We start from the raw sequence: 21,342 nt of genomic DNA on the forward strand, positions 1-21,342 counted from the left end.
CGGTTTTAATAAAAGGAGAAATAATCTGCTGTGGCGCCATCTTTGTTTTAATAGTAAAATTGTATTGTGATAGCGTTTTGCTTATGTTCAACTGCTAATACCGAGATATGAATTTCTAGAGTTGTCTTCATTTTTGAATTGTCATAACCTAGGAAAATCAGCTGTTTCATAATTTTCTGGCCAAAATCTCATGCGGTTAAAAAGTATTAAAAAAATAACTTGAACCTACACAAAAGTGTACTATATTTCTTGTAAATATGTGTTTTGGCTCATATTTTTTAAATTAGACGGCTGAAAGTAGTAATGGGTCGAGCTATTTCCAAGATAAAACACCCCTTTCGAGACTTTAATTTAGAGAGTAGGACTCACAAACTTATAGGTCAAACTAATAAAAGGCCTTCGCCTAGGTACGAGAAAGATGATAAGGACGTGGAAAGGATTAAAAAAGGTAATTTGAGTTATCTTCAGTCAAAGTTTTTGTATAAGCATAAGTGAGTCTAAGCACAAACTATAAGTGTGTAAAGTCCTAATTATTGCTTATGCATGCATTGGCAGGTGTCTCATTTCCCATAGAAATTATCATCTTCGATTTTTATTTGATTCAACAACTTTGCCTTAGCCTGTAATGAGAAATCAAGTGAGCAAAAAGAACAAAAAGACAATGGAAAAGAGCATGAAAAGCAGTAGAAAATGAAACAGATTTTGGGGCACTAAACAGGGACAAAAGACATTCTAAAACACTAAAAAATGTGTATAACTTTTTAGTCACTTAGTTCGGACGTTAGTAACTTTAACAACGAGAACAGCAGGAAGTTTACATAGAGACAAAACCACACCCATGAACTTATATATTTTTGTTAATTTAGCCCTTAAGTTCAATTGCACAACTCATGGTTCGAAAGTCAAATCAGATAAATTCAAATGGTATTTCAAATGCAATAAACGAACTCAGAGATTTTTGGATGTGTTGTAGAATTTCCAGAAGTCTTTGAAGCAAGCCTTAAGAAGGATATAGTCTTGGAGAGTCATTTGAAAGATGTATATGTAACCTCTTATGACGTAAGTAATATTGTAAAGTACTGATGGCATTTTGAAAAATATATAAAATAATTACTGAAAAAAATATTTTCACCCTCTCTGTCAGAATATCATGTCACTTTAAGAGTTATTATTGGAGTATCACGAGGAAATTGTAGAAGGCTTACCTCTTGGCAGACTTATTTGAGCAATTTTTGTGTTCAATCATAGAAGTGTTTATGCTGCATAAATTTGTAAATTAAAAATAGGCAGTAAAAATCATACATAAGTACTGTGGGAATCATTTTCCTAACATATAGGCTCTTTAGTCAGTTGCATCTGCATGCTATTGAATGAATTTTGTGTTTTTGGAAATCAGTACTAAATATAGACTTTTAACACTTAAAAGGAACATTTTTATCAATTTTAAGGCCCCAATTGAGAAATTGACTAACAAAAACCCAAATAGACCTTTACCACAAGATAAAAGTCAGCCAGAAGAATTTGTGTTTGGACACAAAGAACCTGAATCCACCAATATTCCCCCAGGAAAAACCACTTTAAGGAATGTTTTGCAGTTTATGTCAAACCATCAAAGTGAACCTTTGAAGTACACAGCCAAATCAATTGCAATGCAGCACAATTTAGATGAAGAATTAGTGAGTATGTGACCAATTATAACATTTAACTATTGCTTTTCTTCTACTTCCCGAATTGTAGAACAAATATTAAAATATTACCGAGTGTTTGAAATCTACCTGCCAGTGGAAAAGACCAACACAAAGGCAACATTTGCGGGTCCCAGTAAGGTGAAAATCGAACTTATCCAAGAGAAGCAAAAAGCTCTACCAATACTTCAAACGAAAAAAGATAAAGACGAGACCTGACTTTAATTATTTTGAATTAGATAGTTGAATTAAAACCCTTTCTGGTTCAGGTTGATCAAGACGAAAGCAGACTGTTTGTTGTTATTATTTTTTGTTGCCGTCTTGATCTATGTAAATATCGATCAGAGGAGAAAGTGTTTTAAAACCTGTATGAGTGTTGAATTAAGTATTAGAGAAGCTTGAGAAAGAAAACTTGTTTGATTCATCTTTCAGTTGGAGTTCTTCCCGCCGTTCTACACCCAATATTGATGTGATTATAAATAGCTGGTCATTTAGCGCATTGGTTTGATTACTTTAAATTAAAATTCGTACTTTTATAGTGGATTTAAACATTTTTTAACTTTTAGTTAAAATAATATAACATTTAATTAATCACTTGAATAACAAATTCAATTAAAGATAACGTGCCGGTCTAAGTGAGGTTAGGTTTAGGTTAAGTTTAGGTGGGCATTTTGGTTGGAATGCGACAGCTAACTTAAGAGAGAATATTTTCATAATTTAAAAACGTGGAGTAAAGAAGGGAAGCAACATATTGCATTAGAATTATGTTCCGTTGCCACTCGAGTTTGACTTTTTGCAGCATTGCCAGAATATCACAGAATTATGAGATTTTAAGAAAATGTTCATTTACAAATTAAGAGAATAAAAATTTTAAATTGTGATGCACCTCATTAACATTTTTTTTTAGGAAAGGACAGGTAATTCAGGGTAATCAACACTTCATTGTAACTGTAATGAGTAATGTATCATATAAATTTCCGATAAATTCAGAATTTCAGAAGATCGAAATTACATATCTGTCCTCGTGGCAACGTTGACTATTTGTTTACTTTTCCTCTTATACCGCATGGTAAATTTTCCCCACACGTAAGGGCATCAAAAATTCAAGTTTTACAAAATATTTTAACATAAAACTGAGCAAATACAGCAGCAAAATGAAGTACATACTAGTCACCGGGGGCGTAATCAGTGGGGTTGGCAAGGGAGTAATTTCCAGTTCGTTTGGGACCATTTTAAAATGTTGCGGTATTGAAGTTACAATGATCAAAATCGACCCTTATATCAATTTAGATGCTGGTACTTTCAGCCCTTACGAACACGGTAAGAGGAGAATATTATATCATTTTGCATGAGAAATGGCTAGCGAATCTCCAGGGCAAAGTGTTATACATAACCTTACTCAATTAGGGAAGTCTTTAACCTTAATACCTTTTCCAAGAATCACAAGTTATGCTGAATTTATAAACTTTGTTGTCTCAGACCTTTATTTATCGGTGTTGCTATTGGAATAATGAAGCAAGACAACATAAAATCATAGTGTAAAAAGAACAAAATGTATAAACAGTAACCATGTAACCAACAGAGTGAATTCTGTTTTTGTTAACTCGTGAAATGTAATTTGCGTGAGATTTTCGTTTCTATAATATTTAAAATATTTTATTTAGGCTTAAGTTAAAAGTATTTAATTATATTTTTCCCAGTTCAACTATAAGAAGTAAAGCATATAGCATATATCGTAAAAAATAGTTTAATTTATTTTTTGGGCACTAATTTTAAACCTTTATCATTATTCAAATTCTTACCTTCTGAGTGCCTACCTGTTATAACAGAAAAAAAATTTAGGGGAAGTCTATGTATTGGATGATGGAGGTGAAGTAGACTTGGATTTGGGGAACTATGAAAGGTTCTTAAATATAACCCTGCACAAAGAAAACAACCTTACCACAGGCAAAGTCTACCAATCAGTGATATCCAAAGAGAGACATGGTGAATATTTAGGAAAAACCGTCCAAGGTAAATTATGGTAGTAAGTAATAAAACTTGTTCACACAAAAGTGACATTTAGTGTCTTTTTTGTAAAACAATCTTTGATATAATTGAAATATGTAGTAGAAGCTGGGGGTTAAGTACTCTGACAAAGTTTCATTTTTAAAGATATTTCTAGTCCAGGGGTCTCTGTTATTGGTGTTGGGAATACAGGACCTTTATCTAAAAAACTTTGGAAACATTACAATAGTAAAAGTTGCCATTTTTCTGCTTCTATGTAGAAGAGTTTTTAGCACTTGGCCAAGTCTATAAAATAATGTTTTTTCTCATGGTTTTCCTTGTCCTCCCTGTATGAAAATAACCACTATTTTTTTACATCTACTTTTCTATATATGATAGTGGTACCACACATCACCGACGCAATTCAAGAATGGGTGGAAAAAGTGGCTCATGAGCAGGTCTCAGATAGCGGTAAAATTCCGGAGGTTTGCATTATAGAGCTGGGAGGAACGGTGGGGGACATCGAGAGCATGGCCTTCATAGAAGCCTTTCGACAGTTTCAATTCCGTGTAAAACGCGAGAATTTCTGCGTCGCTCATGTTTCTCTGGTGCCCCAGCCCAAAACTACTGGCGAATCTAAGACAAAACCTACACAGTCCTCCGTTAGGGAACTGCGAGGATTAGGACTATCACCTGATATAATTGTTTGCAGGTCAGAAAGACCCATCGAGGCCAGTGTTAAAGGGAAGATTTCCAATTTTTGCCATGTAGCACCTCAACAGGTCAACCTAGAAGTTTTGAGAAATTTCAACAAAATGATAACGAAATTTGCATTTTAGATCATTAGTGTTCCTGATCTACCTTCGGTGTATGAAGTACCGGTTTTTATTGAATCCCACGGTATGGCGGATTTCTTGTGCGACCGGCTGCATTTGGGTATCACTCCTCTACCGCCGCGCAGCAAATACATGGCTCAATGGATCGAACTTGGGGAACGAATCAGGCAACTTAAAGACGATGTGACCGTGGCTATTGTAGGGAAATACACCAGGTAACTCAAATAAATCATTTTCCAGAGTTTTGAGCTGTTAACTTTGACGGTATTCGCAGACTACTAGATTCGTACACTTCTATCACCAAAGCATTACACCATGCAGGTCATAAAATCGGCTATAAAATTACGATTAAGTTTATCGAGGCTTCAAATTTGGAGACTACAATGTTAATTGATGATCCGGCGTCTTATCATACGGCATGGCGGGATCTGTGTCTATGCGAGTAAGAGTGGAAATATACTAGGGAAATAAATCATTCTAAGATATGCTTTTTTTCCATAGTTGTGTTATTGTTCCTGGAGGATTTGGTAAACGTGGTGTGGAGGGGAAGATCGAAGCAGTTAGATGGTGCCGCAAGAACGATAGGCCGTTTCTAGGGATTTGTTTAGGATTCCAAGCGGCTGTTGTGGAGTTTGCGCGGCACGAGTTAGGGTACCAGGACGCCCATTCCACTGAGGTAAATAAGAAAATTTCCATTGTTTGTGTGTATATTTATTTTTGCATATATATTTAAAATTGTGTCATTTTCATAAGGTTAATGAAGATACCAAACATCCCGTGGTCATTGACATGCCGGAACATAATACTGGAATAATGGGGGGCACTATGAGGTTGGGCAAGAGAACCACTGTTTTCAAGCAAGGGCTTACCAATAGCAATATCAGTAGGTTGCCCTCTTGGGCAAAAAGTTTGCTTATATAAATATTTATTATTATGTTATTTCAGAAAAATTATATGGTAACAAAGACAAAATTGAAGAGCGTCACCGTCACAGATATGAGGTAAACCCAGAGTACATTCCTGAGTTCGAAAAATGCGGGTTAAAATTCATAGGTAAGTTTCCAGTTTTGATAAGTTAATGGAGTCGCTTCTATATTGAATAATTGAACTTGTGTCTTAATCTTACTCTTCAAAACTGTTAAAAATATTACATTTTGTTTATGCATGCACATACTTTCCTCAAATCAAGTTAATCTGTTTTCAATGCTATCTACAAAACTCCACAATGTAATATATTTGTAGGTGTCGATGTGGATCAACAGAGAATGGAAATCCTTGAATTAGACAATCACCCGTATTTCGTGGCGGTCCAGTTCCATCCCGAATACCTTTCCAGACCCGTGAGCCCCTCTCCACCCTTCATGGGTCTTATACTAGCAGCTAAGGACAAATTGAAGGATTACTTGGCCAGAGGGAGGAAAATGAGCCCGAGGGAACAGCGGCATAGTGACTGTTATGATTCAAGTAAATGTTTATGTGGTTTATTTATTGAAAGGATTACATTCCCAAAAAAATATTTTAATACATTACAAAAAAACGTTTAATTAATAAATCCATCGTGAATATTCTAATGAAGTCGCGGAATTTGATCCTGGAGAAATGATTTAAAAATTTCTGTTCGTTTAGTCATGTTCTGAATGATTATAAATGGACAGATCCAGTTCGGGAAATGTGGTAGGTTTAATAAGTTTCACCACGTATCCTTCACGACTCGTCTGAAAACCTCACTTTTCTTGAGTATAGAGTTTATTACATTTCCTTTAACCCCAAAATATGGCTTATTGGAAGACGAGAAACGCATTCTTTTAGAAAAGGTGGTAAATGGAACACGATAGAATGTCCAGTTAAATGCGCAGCTTTTTTTCTGGTTAAATAATGTTATCCGCCACGAAATCAAGAAAGAATTTCCGTAGATTTTTTTTTTTTTTTTAATTAACAATTTTGCTTTATCAAAAAACACGAACAGTATTCTTATAATATCAACACGGCACCTACTAGAGTTTATCCCTGACATACGGGAGATCACTTTTTTTTTTTTGTTTGGAATTTAAATTATTTAATCTAATTAAAAACATTCTCCACGCGTTGTATGCATTAAACTAACTGTTTTACTATCGCCTTTAGATATTCATCTAATAATAACTCCCTTTTAATTCGGTTATCAAATTCTGGTAATTTGTCGATAAGTTCATTTCTGTATTTCCCATGGAAATGTTTATACTGGGTTATCAATGTACATGGTGTCTCAAATTTGACGAGTTACATGGGGTATCGTTAATGTGGCATTACCGTATGTTTATAGTATTAACTAAATATAATCCATTTGCAGAGGAAGACCAAGAACTAAATGAACTAACAGGAGATAAATTGAGTATTCCTGAAAACGACGACGACAGTAGTGCGTACAGCAGTTCAAGTCAATGTTGATAAATAGCGGAAAATAATTTAAGTTTAAATTCAGTTTTCTTATGTGATGTAATTTTCGTTTTAATTTAACAGTCCCAATTGGTTGTAAGGTAAATAATTTAATTTCTCATTCTTTTAAGCGATACAAAATTGATTTGCCCTATTAAGTTTATGTTCCTTTAAACGCGAGTTAACAATGTGATTTCATATTTTAAAACAATATTCTATCGTATGGTAAGTGAACTTATAAGTAGTCTTAGGTGTCTATAATCCTTAACTCGTTGAATGATTAATAATATCAGATAAGAATACTCTGAACCAACTTACATGGTTCTGTAATATTTGATCCCCTTATATCATAAATACATTGATTTGAACACAGTACTTTTTTGTTTTTTTTTGTCATGTAATATACCCATTGGTTCAATTGAAATATGCAAAATCTGTGTCATAATTTCAATTTTAGGTAGTTATTCTTTAATGTATTTTTGAAAAAAAATCATTGTTGAATATCTTTGGTGTTGATTTTGTAAAAATCTGAATATTTTAAATCAGGAAGCCAAGGTTGACCTACGATAATAATAAAAAATCTCTGTTAGAGTTTAACTTTTGGCATTTTCTTTATGAATATTTCCCGTTCAAATATAATATATTTATCGGGTGATCATTAAAAAAAAACGTCGAAATGAAGCAATTTTTATTTATATGCAGATGCCGCTCAAATTTACTCTTTTCAACCAGACGATATTGGAGTTTTAATATACTTACCGGTCAGCTAGCCGCATACCACGTTGATCAATTTGCTGATTTCCGTCCGATCATCGAAGTAAAACGTGGTTAGCAAATGGACGAGTAATTGTGAGTAAAGATCGTCGACTTACTGCAATATCACCAAAAAAAATGAATCGGCATTCGGACAAAAAAAATAACCCGTCAGAGATCATAAAATGTCAAGATGACAAAGCAGAAGACCACTTGAAAGAAAATTCTTATCCATTATTAACGATATACAGGGTGTTTAAAAAGACACAGCAATATTTAAAGGAATAATTTCTCATTTTATGAAAAAAGTTCCTATAAACATAGGACCGGAGAAATGTATTGTTTGCAACATACACGGTATAAAATTTATTTTAAAATTTTTTTGAAAAATAATTTAAATATCTTTTGACCGAGTTTTTTTTAATTTGGTAGCGTCGTTTATAGTAACAAGAAGCTGATTTGACCCCAATTAGATTAAAATTATTAAATCCAGTTTTAAAAAGTTTTTAAAAATCGGTTAAAAGATATTGATTATTTTGATTGAATTACTTTTCAAAAATCTTTATCAAAAAATAATTATTTAACGCTGTGTATCTTGGAAACAATACATTTCTGGACCTAAGTTTATAACAACTTATTTTCATAAACTGATCTGACCAATCGACCCCTTAAATATTGCCGCTTCTTTTTTAATCACCTTGTATACTTCAGGGACAGTTCCAGGTTGGAGAAGGGTTTTTCAATTTACGAGGTTTTTAGTAGTTTTAGGGTAGACACGTTGGCGGGAACCATAACACCACGCTTCGCAGAATATTAGGCCGGGTATTTTTTCGAAGATATTCTTCTTGATAAAAAAAACACTTGTGGATGAAGATCTTGAGGAGACCGTCACGATTTGTACTTATTATCGGCTGAGAATTAATTGACTTAAATCGTCTATTAATGATTCACCCTTTTCGGTTAGAAATACTTTTTAAGCACTGGAGCTGGTTCAGGTGGGACATCAGTAGCCAGCTCAAGTCAGCATGCAGCACCTCAATGGTTACATATAGGCTGTTAATTAAAAATGTAGACAAACTTTAAGCGGTGACTCTGAAGAGTTTTAAAATTAGATTAACACGAATTTGTAAAGAGTTCTCGAGTATACGATGTTGGAATTAAAATTTTAATTTAATGTTTGGTTATATTTTTGGACAATAAAGTGGAATTTTGACAAAATTTTGCATTCCAGGAAATTTAATAGTGGGAAACTCAAATATTTACTCAATTTTTGTGGCCTGAGGGAGTATTGAGTTCATTTCATTGGGTTGCGTAGGCGTGACCCAATTTGCTTCTAGCTAAATTACCGTACACCCATAAATAACACTATTTTTACAGTATGCTCAAGATTGAATAAGGCACTGTATTGCTCAATCAACCTTGGGAGAAATAATATTATCGAAGATTACTTAGTTCCTGCGCCTTTTACATACCAAATAGTATGACGAGCTGGGAATGCCCATCCTCATTTTGCATCCACATTTTAAGAATTGATATGCCGCTATTAAGTCCATCTAAAATATAATTAATTCCCGACATGATGTAATTTTTTACCCATCACAAAGTTTTGCATAATGCAAGCCTTGTTACCGACTCATCGCCATAATGCTACTGTAATGGTTTACAAATCAATTTATTGCATTCATACGCGGTATATTAATTAGCTGCTTTATTTTAATTAATATATTATTATTTCCCATTGTTTCTTTAACAGAGATTTTAGTTGATAGTCAACAGTCGTGAAGACAAGGGGATACAATCATGTTTCATGTATTTCGAACCATCCGTTTGGTGAGTAGGCCTACTTATAATACTAATCGGCTTAAAGAATGTTAACTTATTTATCATAAAAAAATTAAGAAAATATCATACATTTATAAACATTATACTTGCTACTAGATAACGTCATGCACCTTTTTGCGGTAATTGACTCAACATTATTTAACGATGATTTAACGGGATAACGAACCCATTAAACTTATTTTTTTCTCAATTAATCCATTAAATCTGAGTTTTAGCGTTACGTGTGTGATTAAGTGAAGTAATTATTAGAAATTACTATAACAACGTCTGAAAAATGGACAAGGGGTTAATCGGTTTTTGTGTATGATGAATATGAAGATGCGTCTGGCACAAATTTGGTTGAATAAGAAACAGTCAATAAAAATAACTGAGAATCCAAACGCATTCTTAATTACTTCACAGTACACTAACAACACATTAAACCGTTTGAGAAGCATCGGTTTTGGTAGTTCAGCATGAGAATTACACTTTTGATTTTTTTTCACTTTGTTTTGTTCCTTTTCTGTGCAAAATCATGTTTTTTTTATGCTGCTTAGTGATTGGACGTGTAACTGAAATTTGTGTATTCTTTGGGTTGTTACATTCAAAAGCCTGTAAGTGGAGAAAATTTCCAATTTTTCCAATTATGTTCATGTTGCTAATAAAGTATCTATAGATTTGAGAAAAAAATGTTTAATAGTTTTAGAATGCCAAGAGCGTTGAAGCCAAATTTTGAATTTGGTTGCTAATCAGAGTTTCTTGGAAATTTTAGTGGATTATCAATGTAAATACTTCGTTGAAAGCTTATATAATCGTCAAGGGGGTCCTCGTTGTATCATAAAAACATCTATGAAGGGACGGTTTCCAAAAAAATAAATTAAAGTACAACGCTTCAATTTTCAGACCGATTAGGGATGGGAATTTTTGAAAAAAATTCAATTGCAAATACCAAATGCGCTCTAAAGGGGTCGTGTTTTTTAAATATTTTTCGTAGACTCGGTACATTTGCTGATGATATTAATTTCATTTCTTTTCGTAACAGCTCGTCGTTGTTGCCATGTGTATGGCAATAGTCTTCGCAGCACCAGCACCTATACCAAATCCGGCCCCGCAGTGGGTAGTAAGCCCTTATGCTTACTCTTACCCATATTACTATGGTAGTTATTATTATGCTGCCCCTTCGTATGGTAAGTACTTGATAATTGAAATTCAAAAAGTTTGTCATTTGAAAGTTGTTCAACGATGAACACTAAGTGTATACCACGTGTTACATAACGTACTGTTTTTTTTACTATATGCTAAAGAAATTATTCTTTTTCGTGCTGCCGAAGGTGGTTCTTGTGCATATATAAGACAGTCCTATTTATCTGTACTTTAGTTAGCGATTAAGATTTAAGTACTGAAGGCCAAATTATAAATATGCTTTTAGTAATTTTTCTACTTTTTACTACCTACTACTTTATTAATAATTAGTTAACCTTAAGATTAAAATCATTTCCATAGCAACCAATAACCTGACTAATACCTTGGCACGAACTTTTCTATGGAAATTAACGCGCAGTTAAAGTTGACAGCATGTTAATAATTTAGCCCTTAATATTATAAAGGTCTTATTTTGATTTTTTAACGCTTATAACTCGGCAAGTATGACGACTTAGACAAATATTTATAAGAGATTTTTTGTTTAAACTGGGCTCGTACACACGCCCCTTGAATTTGTACAGTGCGTAATGCAACATGCGTATACCGGTATCTAAATTAACACGGAATAATCCTCAAGTGTTATTTTATTTCTTTCTCTGTTTGGAAAAAATTTGATTTATATATGTCCATGACCATAATAGTACTTTGAGTCGTATTATCTACATATCACGATTTTCGGAATTTTTAGGTTACGCAATAGTAGGATAAGAAGGAGAGCAAGGCAGTACTGAATTCTGAATTTTGAGGCCCTTACAGCAGCAGACACCTGATATTTTCTTTATTATATTATAATATATTAATGTATATGTTCAAGATCTATTATATATAGTGGTTACATTCCATCTGCTGCTTATTACTCCCTTTTTTGTTTGTTTCCTAGAAACTGCATATTCCTCATATTACTCCCTTCTCTATATTTAAGATTTAAATTAAGCTAGATGATTCTCAGGTTTTGGTGTGTAAATCTGAGAAATTTTGAATAGTCGAAATAAAGGACATGTAGGAGTGAGTTTCATATAAATTTAAGACTCTGCTAATGTTTATTTATGCAGCTAAAAACCGCTATAAATACTTTCCAGTTTTAACAATTAATGTGAGCTAAACTCGGACATTTTCACTTAAGCTCCGGATAAAATGTGCAGATCATTGCCAAATAAAGCCTACAAATTTCTTAAGTTTCAACAACTAATTTTGGATATTTTAGTGACCAAATTCCGGAATCTGGAAGTGGACTTTTTGGTAGTTACTAACCTCTATAAGAGTCTTCTAATAATTCTCGAAATAAAATGAGAACTAAATCCGCTAGTGTTTTATGAGAAAATATGGCCAATATTTTAAAAATGGGAGCAAAGTCGTTAGAGGATTCAGTAACATAATAAAAAATACTCAGAGAAACTCTTTTTTGGATAAAAATGAAAATGGGCAGTTCCTTGTGAATTTTCAAATGGTTTAAAGGCTGGCTTAAAAAAAAATTAACAAATTGATCGTTATGAGAATCAGCATCCCCGGTATTACATTAGTCGATGTCATTGCGAATCACACACACGCGTCCCGGCGCCAATTTACGTAGATCGGCGTCGTTGGGATGAAAATCGATATCAGCTTGTCTCTGATTCCAGCTAGCGACAGCGTCACGTCGACATGTAGTCGGGACAGTTTTTCTTAGAGATAGAGAAACATGCAGCCTCCGTCGCTTCGGGCAGGCATTAGGAATCCAGTGCTTCGCTAGAATAGCCCCCTCACCGCGTAGTAGTGCCACGTCTCCCCAACGAATCCCCCCAACGGATTCAGTTATTTTTTTGCATCGATCTTGAGGTAAACAAACCGCTCGAATATTTTGTTTGTTGTGTTATACAGAGTGATTTCAGAGAGCATAATTAAGGTAAAATTAGATTAAAATTTTTTATCATCTTATTTATTTGTTTTCGGTTAGTTCGGTGAATTAGACGCAATGGACTGGTTCATTGGCCTGCGGGTTCGTCGGACCTGCATACAAGCGATTTATTTATGATAATAGTAATTATAATAGAGAAGTTAATAACGTGGAAGATTTGAAAAAGTTGTGGCGATTGCTTTGAAAATTTTCTCTATGGTTACATACACTTTGAAAACACCTTGTATTGTTCCTTATCAATGATATTACTAGAGAAATCAAGGTCAAGTATCTGAACGAACTCTACAGATTCAAACTAGCATTTCTACTTATTTCGGTTCTTTTCTCTGGTATACAGTTTAAGCTTTCACAACCAACCAACAAAATCATCAGGACCAGTTCTACTTACATAGAGAATGCTCAACACAAACCGTAACATCCTCTTCAAGGCAACAATCCTGGCTCTGTGCGTGATATCGGTGGTTCACGTGTTCCTCTTCCCCCTCTACGAAGGGAAGGGGGTGGCCCTTCGTACTTTCGGGGACTTTGAACAGAGTCTTTGTACCAACAACATCAAGAGAAGGAAAACGTGGAGACTGAGTCGGTGTCCGCAGGACGGGATCGTGACCAACATGCAAGGAGGTAGATTAGGTAAGAATAATAATTGCACTATTTGAGATTGTAATCAATTTTATTGGTGTAATAAAAAGTACCTTAAAAAATATTATTCAGTATAAACAAGGTCCGAGGTAAGAAACGCTGCTATGGAGATCTTAGAAACGGTAAGAGGTACAGATTTGGTTAAATGGGAGAAAAGTTGCCTAATCAAAAACCTAAGAAAATGAAGTTTAGACATCTCCAAAACATTTTTTGAAAATCTTGGGATATTTTGAAAAAATTGCATTTTTTGAATTCGCATATTTTTTTTTTCTGGCGTCAATATTAGACCTAAACCAAAACCGATAGCATTTTTCCACAGTAACTTTTAATATCCTTTAACGTGGCATTGCCAGTATTTTAATTCGATGTTTCGACTTTGTGGAGCCATCATCAACTAAATTTAATTAAATACGGCCTGGATGTTTTGAAATCAGATTTTCACAGTCTTTTTTTATTCTGAATTCAATGACCTACAGACTGTTTCTTAATAGATGGTAAAACATGAAACTTGACTGGTGAATCATGAGCTTATTTTAACATAAAAACTTCATGTAAAGACATATGATAAATTGCTTTTATTTTGAATTGAAGGGTTTTGAAATTTCATTTCTTAAAATTTTCATTAATTTCTCTGTTATTGGTAAAGGGAATTAACGTAAAATTGGTAGTAATAATCATCATTCCAAACTGTAATAACAATTATTGAAAATACTCCACAGGAAGTTACTTTTTTCGTGGTCGCTCTCAATATTTTACATTAAAATTTGTTTTATGTTATTTTTAGATTTTATTCATTTTCTTTATTTAATCTCTTATGTTTTTTTTGTAAACTTTTTAGCCTCTTCAGTTTCTTTTATTGGGAATAATAGTTTAAGATATATTTGCAAAAATATCTAACCATGTTCGCCATTATTAACCTAAGCATATGATAAAACGGGTAAGTAGTGAATTGTTGAAAAATTGTAAATGCTTTTCAGACTATTAAAGAGACACTTGGAATTTTTCATAGAGACCGGCAGTCCATCAGAAAAAAGAGTAGAACCTTATATTTTGATAAGAGGACGATTTTTTCAGCAATTCTTTTGATTATAAGCAAATTAGTTGTTTTAATTTTTGCAAATATCTCTCAAATTATTGTTCCTAATAAAAAAAACTGAAGAGACAAAAAAGTTGGTAACAGATATAAGGGAATAAATGAAGTTAATGAACAAAATCTAAAAGCGTCATAAAAAAAGTTCTGATGTACAATATTGAAAGCGACCTTGAAAAAAATAACGCCTTATAGAGTATTTTAAATAATTGTTATTTCAATTTGTTTGCAGTACTAAAATTATTGTTACTACCGATTTTAAGTTAATTATATTTATAAATAAAAGAAAAATTCGTGAAAATCGGAAGAAAAATTAAACTTAAACATCCTGTAAATCAAAATGAAAGCAATTGAGGATATGTCTTTAAATGAAGTTTTTATTTTAAAATAAGCTCATTCGCCCATTTTATTTTTTACCATTCATTAATAAACCCCTGTATGACACTATAGTTTAATTATATTTTGATCTCTTTTCGGTCTTAATCAAGAAAATTCCTGTTACGGACCTGTACATAGTTTTTTAATTTAAAAAAATAAACAATTAACTACATTAATTCACAGTTTGTGTCATTTAGGTATTTAATAATTATGTAATGAATAAATTGATGCACTAATTTCATAGAATAAATTCAGAACAAATAAAATTCAATTAACAGAAAACCTCAAAATTATATATCTTTTATCATTTCTAAGATCCCTATAGTGGCTTTCCTTATTTTGGACAAAGCGTATAGGGAGAGAACTATTGAAAAACCACCTACCCACCGTGTACTCACCATCGTTAACATGGTAAGACTAGGTTTGTCTTGGAGTATGGCAAACTGGTACATCTTGATTCAACGGGATTAAACATGCTTTTAATCACGCTTTTTCATTTAATCCCTCGAGCTGATTGTGTGAAAACTGGTAAACAGTTTTATTATCCTTTTTATTATTTTACTATTTCTTTACTGAAATTAAGATTTTTATTACTATCCCGTTCTCAACCAATTCAATTGGAAGTTATGAGCTAAAGCTGGAGAGCCAAATCATCACTGTATTGTACGTCTGCGTAAGATGGTTCACTACTTTATTTCAAAAATAGTATAGTTTAGAAAAAAAAGTCTAATATAAAAGTTATTTCATGAATTTTGATGTTGTAATATTCTCGAACTTACAGGGTAGTCCAGAATGCCGTGGCGTGACAAATATAAGCGTTTTAATGCACACCTTCTACTTTTTTGATTTTTTTTTAATAATTTAAGGTCAAGAAACTCTAGTGAACATGTGTCCTAAACGCAATTGTTATTGACCTATAAGAATTCTAAGTTTTGAATTTTATGATTATTTATTGTTTGCTCTAACAGTGACTTTAAAATCCAAATTAAATAAAAATTAACTCCTAATTACAAATAAAATTAGTTCAGGTTAATTTAGGTAAGTTAATGCAATACCACTTAATTTAATTTGCAGTCTTCTTAAAATTAATTCATTAATTAATCGTTTTTGTCATTTCATTTATTCAAACGAATAATTTATCGACATTAATTTTGTTTATGGTTTATGTAATGGGAACGACCGAATGGAAGGGGATGAATATATCTTCCATTTTGACGAGAGTTAAGACTTATTTGCAAGAATTGGGTGGACATTTTGAGCAATTACTGTATTAAAAAAGCATTTTTTTACTAATTAGATTTTACTTGATTGTGAATTAGAAGTTCATTAATGTTTTGTTGGATTTAAAACCGTAGGTCACTGTTAAAGCAAACAATAAAGACATCAATCTTACATACTTAGTTGATTAATACTTTTAACATTATTTCTATCTAATGTATTACTTGATATATCAATCTAAAATGCAGTTAAATAATAGAAATCTACAAATGCAAGTACATTTAATTACTTATAATTAATTAGCAATTAAAATGGAAAAAATGGTGATTAATAATATTGATCAGCTAAGTATGTATGATTTCGTCAGTTTAGATATACCGTACTGCTCTAAATTTCCCAAAGCGAGAAATTCTAAAATATATTGAATAATCATAAATTTCCAAAAAACGTGAAATAATTTTTAAAAATTTAAAACTCCAAGAGATGTATCTTTAATTTTGTGCGGCAACTTTATGAAACACCCTGTATAAAGTTTTGGTGGCGTTCGTAATTGTGACCTTCTACCAACATTCTTCGGTTTTAGAAACTGAAGGTCCGAAGTATGAGCGTATCTTAACATACTTGAATAATTTGGTGCGGGTGCAAAGTTATTCAGAAACTTCCTATAGGAAGCTGGATTTATATATACATAAGATTAAATGGCCTAACAAGAGTGAATTTAAGTGTGGGCAGTGAAGTTCCATTTATCAAAAAACGGATTGAAAAGGATTTTTCTAGATCCAGTCATTAAAGCAAAGTCATGATATGTCTTATTCTATGTTACAAAAAATCTTGGTCCGCCATTGAATGCCGGCAGATATATTTTCCCGATACAAATGAAGGACATCTTTTAAAATTTTTGTGAAGCAAGAAATTCAACAAATGGGCTAAATTTCTTATTACACCCAATTGTGTGTGTGTTAATTCTACATATTACGAAAAACGTATTCATTCAATGCTTAATCAAAAGAAAACATTTTCAATTTTCTGTGACGCTCATCTTGCATTATATAGGCGACTTTTACTCTCTTGCAGCCAATCAAATGTGGGAGTACGCCTCTGTTTGGGCTGTTGCTAGACGCACCGGCCTGGAACCCTACATCCCTAGATGCATCAAGCTGAAGCTGGACCAAATCTTCGAGCAACTGTCCGTGCCCGGTTTCGAAGAGATTGCTCATTGCCCAATTGAATTCAACACCTTTGTCAAGTCTATTGAGGAATGGACGTTTACAAATCAGGTAAAAGTTAATCAAAGCGATTAAACAGAAAACTATTAACGTGGGACGTGTTGAGAATTTTTTTTCGGAAATGTAGAAATTAATGCGTGAAACATAGTGGTCTGCGTATGCGCGAAATTTAATATTCGGTCAATTTCGATTTTGTGTTTGTTAATGAGAAACTCAAAAAAGCGATGCGGCTTCTGACGGCCAAAATTCGAAGCGAATAGAGCGAGTATTCGATTTGCTGCTCGTTAATGTAGATATGTTCCGCAGCGCCCTCATCGGCTCAAAGTACATAAGATTTTGACAACTTAGCGACGATAATATCGCGCATGCCCTCCGTAGATTTCCCGGGTTTATTACTTTTGCCTTATTCGGGCTTATTAACACTATCTTAACATGTTTTAAAATTTTTATATAGCGAATTATTGATTCTTCAAAATTATGACAGGGGTTTGGGATACATTCTGTACAGAGTAAACAAAACTACTGAATCAACATTTTCTAAAATTAATTTAACATCTTTTTAGAGTATTATTTTACCGCGGTATACACTGCAACCCGAGCTGGTTTTAGCGTGGGTCCAAGACATCAAGCAGGAATTCCGCTTCAAAAAGAAATTGCGAGACAAGGCTCAACACACTCTATGGGGAGTCGTGCGGAAACTGCCCAAAAAGCAATATACCTTCGTGGGGGTCCATGTACGACGCACCGATTACGAAAAGTACTTAAAAAGGTAGGTATGCCACCACTCATTCGGGGAAACTCGTGCTTCAATTCTTCAAAACACATTCCACTTTCTCCAATAAAAGAAAATACGATGAAGACCTAGTGGACGCGCAATTCTTCCTTAACGCAATGGCTTATTTCCGGAACAAGTACGCCAACCCCCTCTTCATCTATGTAACCGACGACCCAAAATGGTGCTTCAACCATTTCGGGAAGTTCAAAGATGTCTTCGTGGCCTCCTATAATTCGAACAACACTCCAGCTCAAGACCTGGCCATCATGTCCTCTTGCAATCATAGTATCTTCGATTACGGCACCTTCGGGGAATGGGGATCAATTCTGGCGGGTGGGGAGACTGTCTACTATAACATGACGCAGAATATCAAGAAAGGAACTTGGAGGGTCATGAAGAATTGGATTGGTATGAATTGATCATTAGGTGGAAACTATTTTTCTGCAATAGGTATAGTTTTGTGTTTATGGAGGAACTTTGACATGTTAAAAAAATACTATACAGAATGCAGGGTGTTTTAGCAAAGAGGTAGACCTTTAAGAGTCTTGAAAATATACATGGAATTATTTTTTTAGGGGAATTTGACTTCTCTATAAACGGTAATGTGTTTGCGCTTTCATAAAATTAGGTAAAAAAATTATTTCGTGTATATATGGTTGCCTATGCGAGACTCACTTCTACGAGTACATAATATTTAATGACTGATTACATTCAAAACTTTCTTTACGGCTGATTAAAACTTAATGTTAAAGTCTCCCACATTTTTTTGAACGAAACATTGTTGTAATCTACACAATGTTTTATCAAATTATCTCTAAAAGTGGGGGAGGACCGCTCTTAATACGCATCTCATAAATAACACTATAGAGTCTGCAACAGTGACACCACTTTGGCTCGATTTTTATTGCTTTAGAAGTTTCTCAGAGATTGGTAGGTGTCTGCCTCATTGCTAAAATTAGATAACGCAAATTATCTATAGGAGGTAAATAGTTCTTTTGTACACTATAAAATTAACATGTCTAAACGTCATTCTAATATATATGCTATTCTGACTAATTAGAAATAGGGTGGTGTCATGGAAATCAATTGTTCTGGTCCTGTATAAATAACAGACAGTGACAATAGTTGAGTTTGATATATGAATAAGGTTAGAAATCTAAAAAATGTCACCACAATATGACACGAGTTGTGCAAAATCGTATTTCCCAGAAAGTTTCATACATAATTTTTGGTTAATTTCACCTTAGGATGCAAACAAAAAATCAGAAAAGACATAGAAATTTGGACCTAATAATAATACTCATTTAATGTCTGAAAGTAGTTATACCACAGAACGGGACACTTGAAGGGAAGAAACTACTTTCTTGAAGAAAGACCTATTTTCTCAAATGAATGTGGTAAACCGACTTCAGTGCATACTCGTAGAAAGAAAATGACGACCACATCCCAACTTTTGTCTTCTTCTGCGCAGTATCTCTTATTTAAGCTTCTACGCAAAAGTTCCTGCATGGTGCATTTGCAAATAAAGGACAGGTTTGTTGACCCCACCAAGAAAAACGTGAAGCAACCTACCTATTCCTGGGTTTAATTCAGATTCCCGCTTTATACTCGACATAAAAACTGACCTAAGAAAGCTGTACATCCAGACACGACAACTTTGCAAAAATACAATTTTATGTGTCCAAGGTGATTACTTTTGCGCATCAATGATATAAAATCATGCCTTAACTTTGACTCAGTCAAATGTGACCTAACTTTGTCGCTAAGAAATAATAGACTTGGTGTTTAAATATCAGACAACTTTTAGGCTATTGTTTAGACACACCCTGTACATAAAGAGTGCCAAACACGTTGGGATTTACGTCTTCTAAAGATGAGACTTAAGTAACAATTTATTCAGGATGTTAGTAATATGAATAATACGATTAACACTATTATAATATCAATTCGAATATTGTAACAATATTGTGTGTGAATATTATACTGTAGCGTGCACTACTATAGTGAATTAAACCACAAAAATAATTATCTCTATTCGTGAATAAAATTGCTGCGTGGTGGGCAACAATTTTATAAAATACCGGGTGTTTCAAAAAGGTGGTGCCAAGCTTAAAGAGGTAATGTATGACATTGCTGTAGAAATGTTTTACAAATGAACCCGTAGTCGAAAATGCGTCATTTTGGCTTTGGAGCATTTTTTTTTATTGTAATGTTTTCTTGTTGAATCTAAAAGGCATTTCGCCGCACTATATACAGGATGGAACCTAAACCTAGAATTTTCTGGGCCATGATGAAAAGAAATCTCTCAGTTGACCAGCGCGAAGCTCCGTTTAATTCTGTTACATTTTTTTCCCTTGAAGTTAGATAGAATTCTTGAGGGATAAAACCCCTGTAGCCATTCACTAGGAATTGTTAAAAAGAGCCATGGCAGCCTGTCTTTTCGTTTAACAAAATGCTGCGTATGCTGCAGAGGGTGCGCGATTCCATGATTCAACCGGCAAACCTATGTATACATAATTATACATTTATTATTTTTGCTTTGTTTTTAATCAAAATGACTAAAATATCGGTAACTTTTAGGGTATATGGAAAAACTTTAGATTTTTAATAAAAATTGCTTCAAAGCCAATACGACTGATTTTCGATTAGGGCCTTATGTGTGTAAATTTTCTACCGCAAGGTCATCTATACCCTCCTCAAATTTGGCACCGCGTTTTCGAAACATCTTGTATATTAGATTATAAATATATTCTTGGTGCGCCAAATTCTTCTACAAACTGTGATCTCAACCGACTTCTCAAAGTAGTACCGTATACTTACAGCGGAGCGACCTGCATTTTCTCATTAAGTTTATGCATGTGTGATGTGTAATGCAAGTTGCTTTATCTCGTAAGTACTCAGGTAATTCTACTGTAGTTCAAATTCCCTTTAATTGTTATTATAACCACGATATTTTTAAAGAAAACTTAAAATAAAGCTTTAAATATACTTAAAAATCGCAAAAATATGATAATATTAGGTTGCATTACATTCGTGCCAAAAAGCGAAAACAAATGATTCCTCGTTAGTATTTATTATTATTTATATGAAATATACCGAAGTCTATATCTACCTTAACTCTATAGTATGTATATAGCATAATCTCTGTGATAACTTTACTATAAAACAATCACTGTAGAGACAAAGATAAAGTAGACTCTATATTGAATGTTTCTCTGATTAGCCGCAGGAGTAAACAATTATGTACACTTGAAATTTATTTATTAAACGTGCATTTATTTATTGCAAATTGCAACTAAACCAGCTGTAAAATATATTAAAAATAAATGTATTTAAGTAAATCAGCATGTTTCCTTGTCCTGGAAAAAGAGCAAACATATCTGGCCGGGTTATGGCTATCAAAGTGTCTGAATTTGTTTCTCA

At 33.4% G+C, this 21,342-nt stretch overlaps 3 protein-coding genes and 2 long non-coding RNA genes across 5 annotated transcripts; 4 read left to right on the forward strand and 1 right to left on the reverse strand.

Moving 5' to 3' along the window:
* Window positions 1-134: 134 nt before the first annotated feature.
* On the forward strand, window positions 135-2,096 carry LOC136345382 (protein NDUFAF4 homolog). Its single transcript, XM_066293633.1, has 4 exons — window positions 135-448; window positions 974-1,059; window positions 1,449-1,680; window positions 1,738-2,096. The coding sequence occupies exons 1-4, from the start codon at window positions 304-306 to the stop codon at window positions 1,902-1,904; spliced, it is 630 nt and encodes a 209-aa protein (XP_066149730.1). The 5' UTR covers window positions 135-303; the 3' UTR covers window positions 1,905-2,096.
* Window positions 2,097-2,716: 620 nt separating this feature from the next.
* On the forward strand, window positions 2,717-7,297 carry CTPsyn (CTP synthase). The gene is made up of 10 exons (XM_066293619.1): window positions 2,717-3,005; window positions 3,528-3,698; window positions 4,071-4,453; window positions 4,511-4,722; window positions 4,782-4,949; window positions 5,009-5,183; window positions 5,261-5,390; window positions 5,453-5,560; window positions 5,750-5,971; window positions 6,837-7,297. The coding sequence occupies exons 1-10, from the start codon at window positions 2,840-2,842 to the stop codon at window positions 6,932-6,934; spliced, it is 1,833 nt and encodes a 610-aa protein (XP_066149716.1). The 5' UTR covers window positions 2,717-2,839; the 3' UTR covers window positions 6,935-7,297.
* Window positions 7,298-9,364: 2,067 nt separating this feature from the next.
* On the forward strand, window positions 9,365-11,541 carry LOC136345384 (uncharacterized). Its single transcript, XR_010733130.1, has 3 exons — window positions 9,365-9,505; window positions 10,539-10,683; window positions 11,388-11,541. It is a non-coding gene; the product is annotated as an uncharacterized lncRNA (long non-coding RNA).
* Window positions 11,542-12,125: 584 nt separating this feature from the next.
* LOC136345386 (uncharacterized) lies at window positions 12,126-13,081 on the reverse strand. The gene is made up of 2 exons (XR_010733132.1): window positions 12,982-13,081; window positions 12,126-12,685 (listed from the first exon to the last, which is right to left on the reverse strand). It is a non-coding gene; the product is annotated as an uncharacterized lncRNA (long non-coding RNA).
* LOC136345379 (galactoside 2-alpha-L-fucosyltransferase SEC1-like) lies at window positions 12,989-21,260 on the forward strand. Its single transcript, XM_066293630.1, has 4 exons — window positions 12,989-13,223; window positions 16,993-17,195; window positions 17,708-17,913; window positions 17,990-21,260. Exons 1-4 carry the CDS (start codon window positions 12,989-12,991, stop codon window positions 18,336-18,338), a joined length of 993 nt encoding a protein of 330 aa, XP_066149727.1. The 3' UTR covers window positions 18,339-21,260.
* The last annotated feature ends 82 nt before the right edge of the window (window positions 21,261-21,342 follow it).

Source organism: Euwallacea fornicatus, chromosome 19, assembly GCF_040115645.1.
Source record: "Euwallacea fornicatus isolate EFF26 chromosome 19, ASM4011564v1, whole genome shotgun sequence".
Classification (NCBI taxonomy): domain Eukaryota; kingdom Metazoa; phylum Arthropoda; class Insecta; order Coleoptera; family Curculionidae; genus Euwallacea; species Euwallacea fornicatus.

What these genes read in the sequence shown, in the direction of transcription:
- LOC136345379 (XM_066293630.1), top strand. Translation starts at nt 12,989, where the DNA reads ATGCTCAACACAAACCGTAACATCCTCTTCAAGGCAACAATCCTGGCT. An exon ending in CATGCAAGGAGGTAGATTAG is followed by an intron (nt 13,224 to 16,992) that starts GTAAGAATAATA and finishes ACTCTCTTGCAG; the next exon opens with CCAATCAAATGTGGGAGTAC. An exon ending in AATGGACGTTTACAAATCAG is followed by an intron (nt 17,196 to 17,707) that starts GTAAAAGTTAAT and finishes ACATCTTTTTAG; the next exon opens with AGTATTATTTTACCGCGGTA.
- LOC136345382 (XM_066293633.1), top strand. Translation starts at nt 304, where the DNA reads ATGGGTCGAGCTATTTCCAAGATAAAACACCCCTTTCGAGACTTTAAT. An exon ending in TATATGTAACCTCTTATGAC is followed by an intron (nt 1,060 to 1,448) that starts GTAAGTAATATT and finishes ATCAATTTTAAG; the next exon opens with GCCCCAATTGAGAAATTGAC. An exon ending in TTTAGATGAAGAATTAGTGA is followed by an intron (nt 1,681 to 1,737) that starts GTATGTGACCAA and finishes CCCGAATTGTAG; the next exon opens with AACAAATATTAAAATATTAC.
- CTPsyn (XM_066293619.1), top strand. Translation starts at nt 2,840, where the DNA reads ATGAAGTACATACTAGTCACCGGGGGCGTAATCAGTGGGGTTGGCAAG. An exon ending in TTTCAGCCCTTACGAACACG is followed by an intron (nt 3,006 to 3,527) that starts GTAAGAGGAGAA and finishes AAAAAAATTTAG; the next exon opens with GGGAAGTCTATGTATTGGAT. An exon ending in GCTTACCAATAGCAATATCA is followed by an intron (nt 5,391 to 5,452) that starts GTAGGTTGCCCT and finishes ATGTTATTTCAG; the next exon opens with AAAAATTATATGGTAACAAA.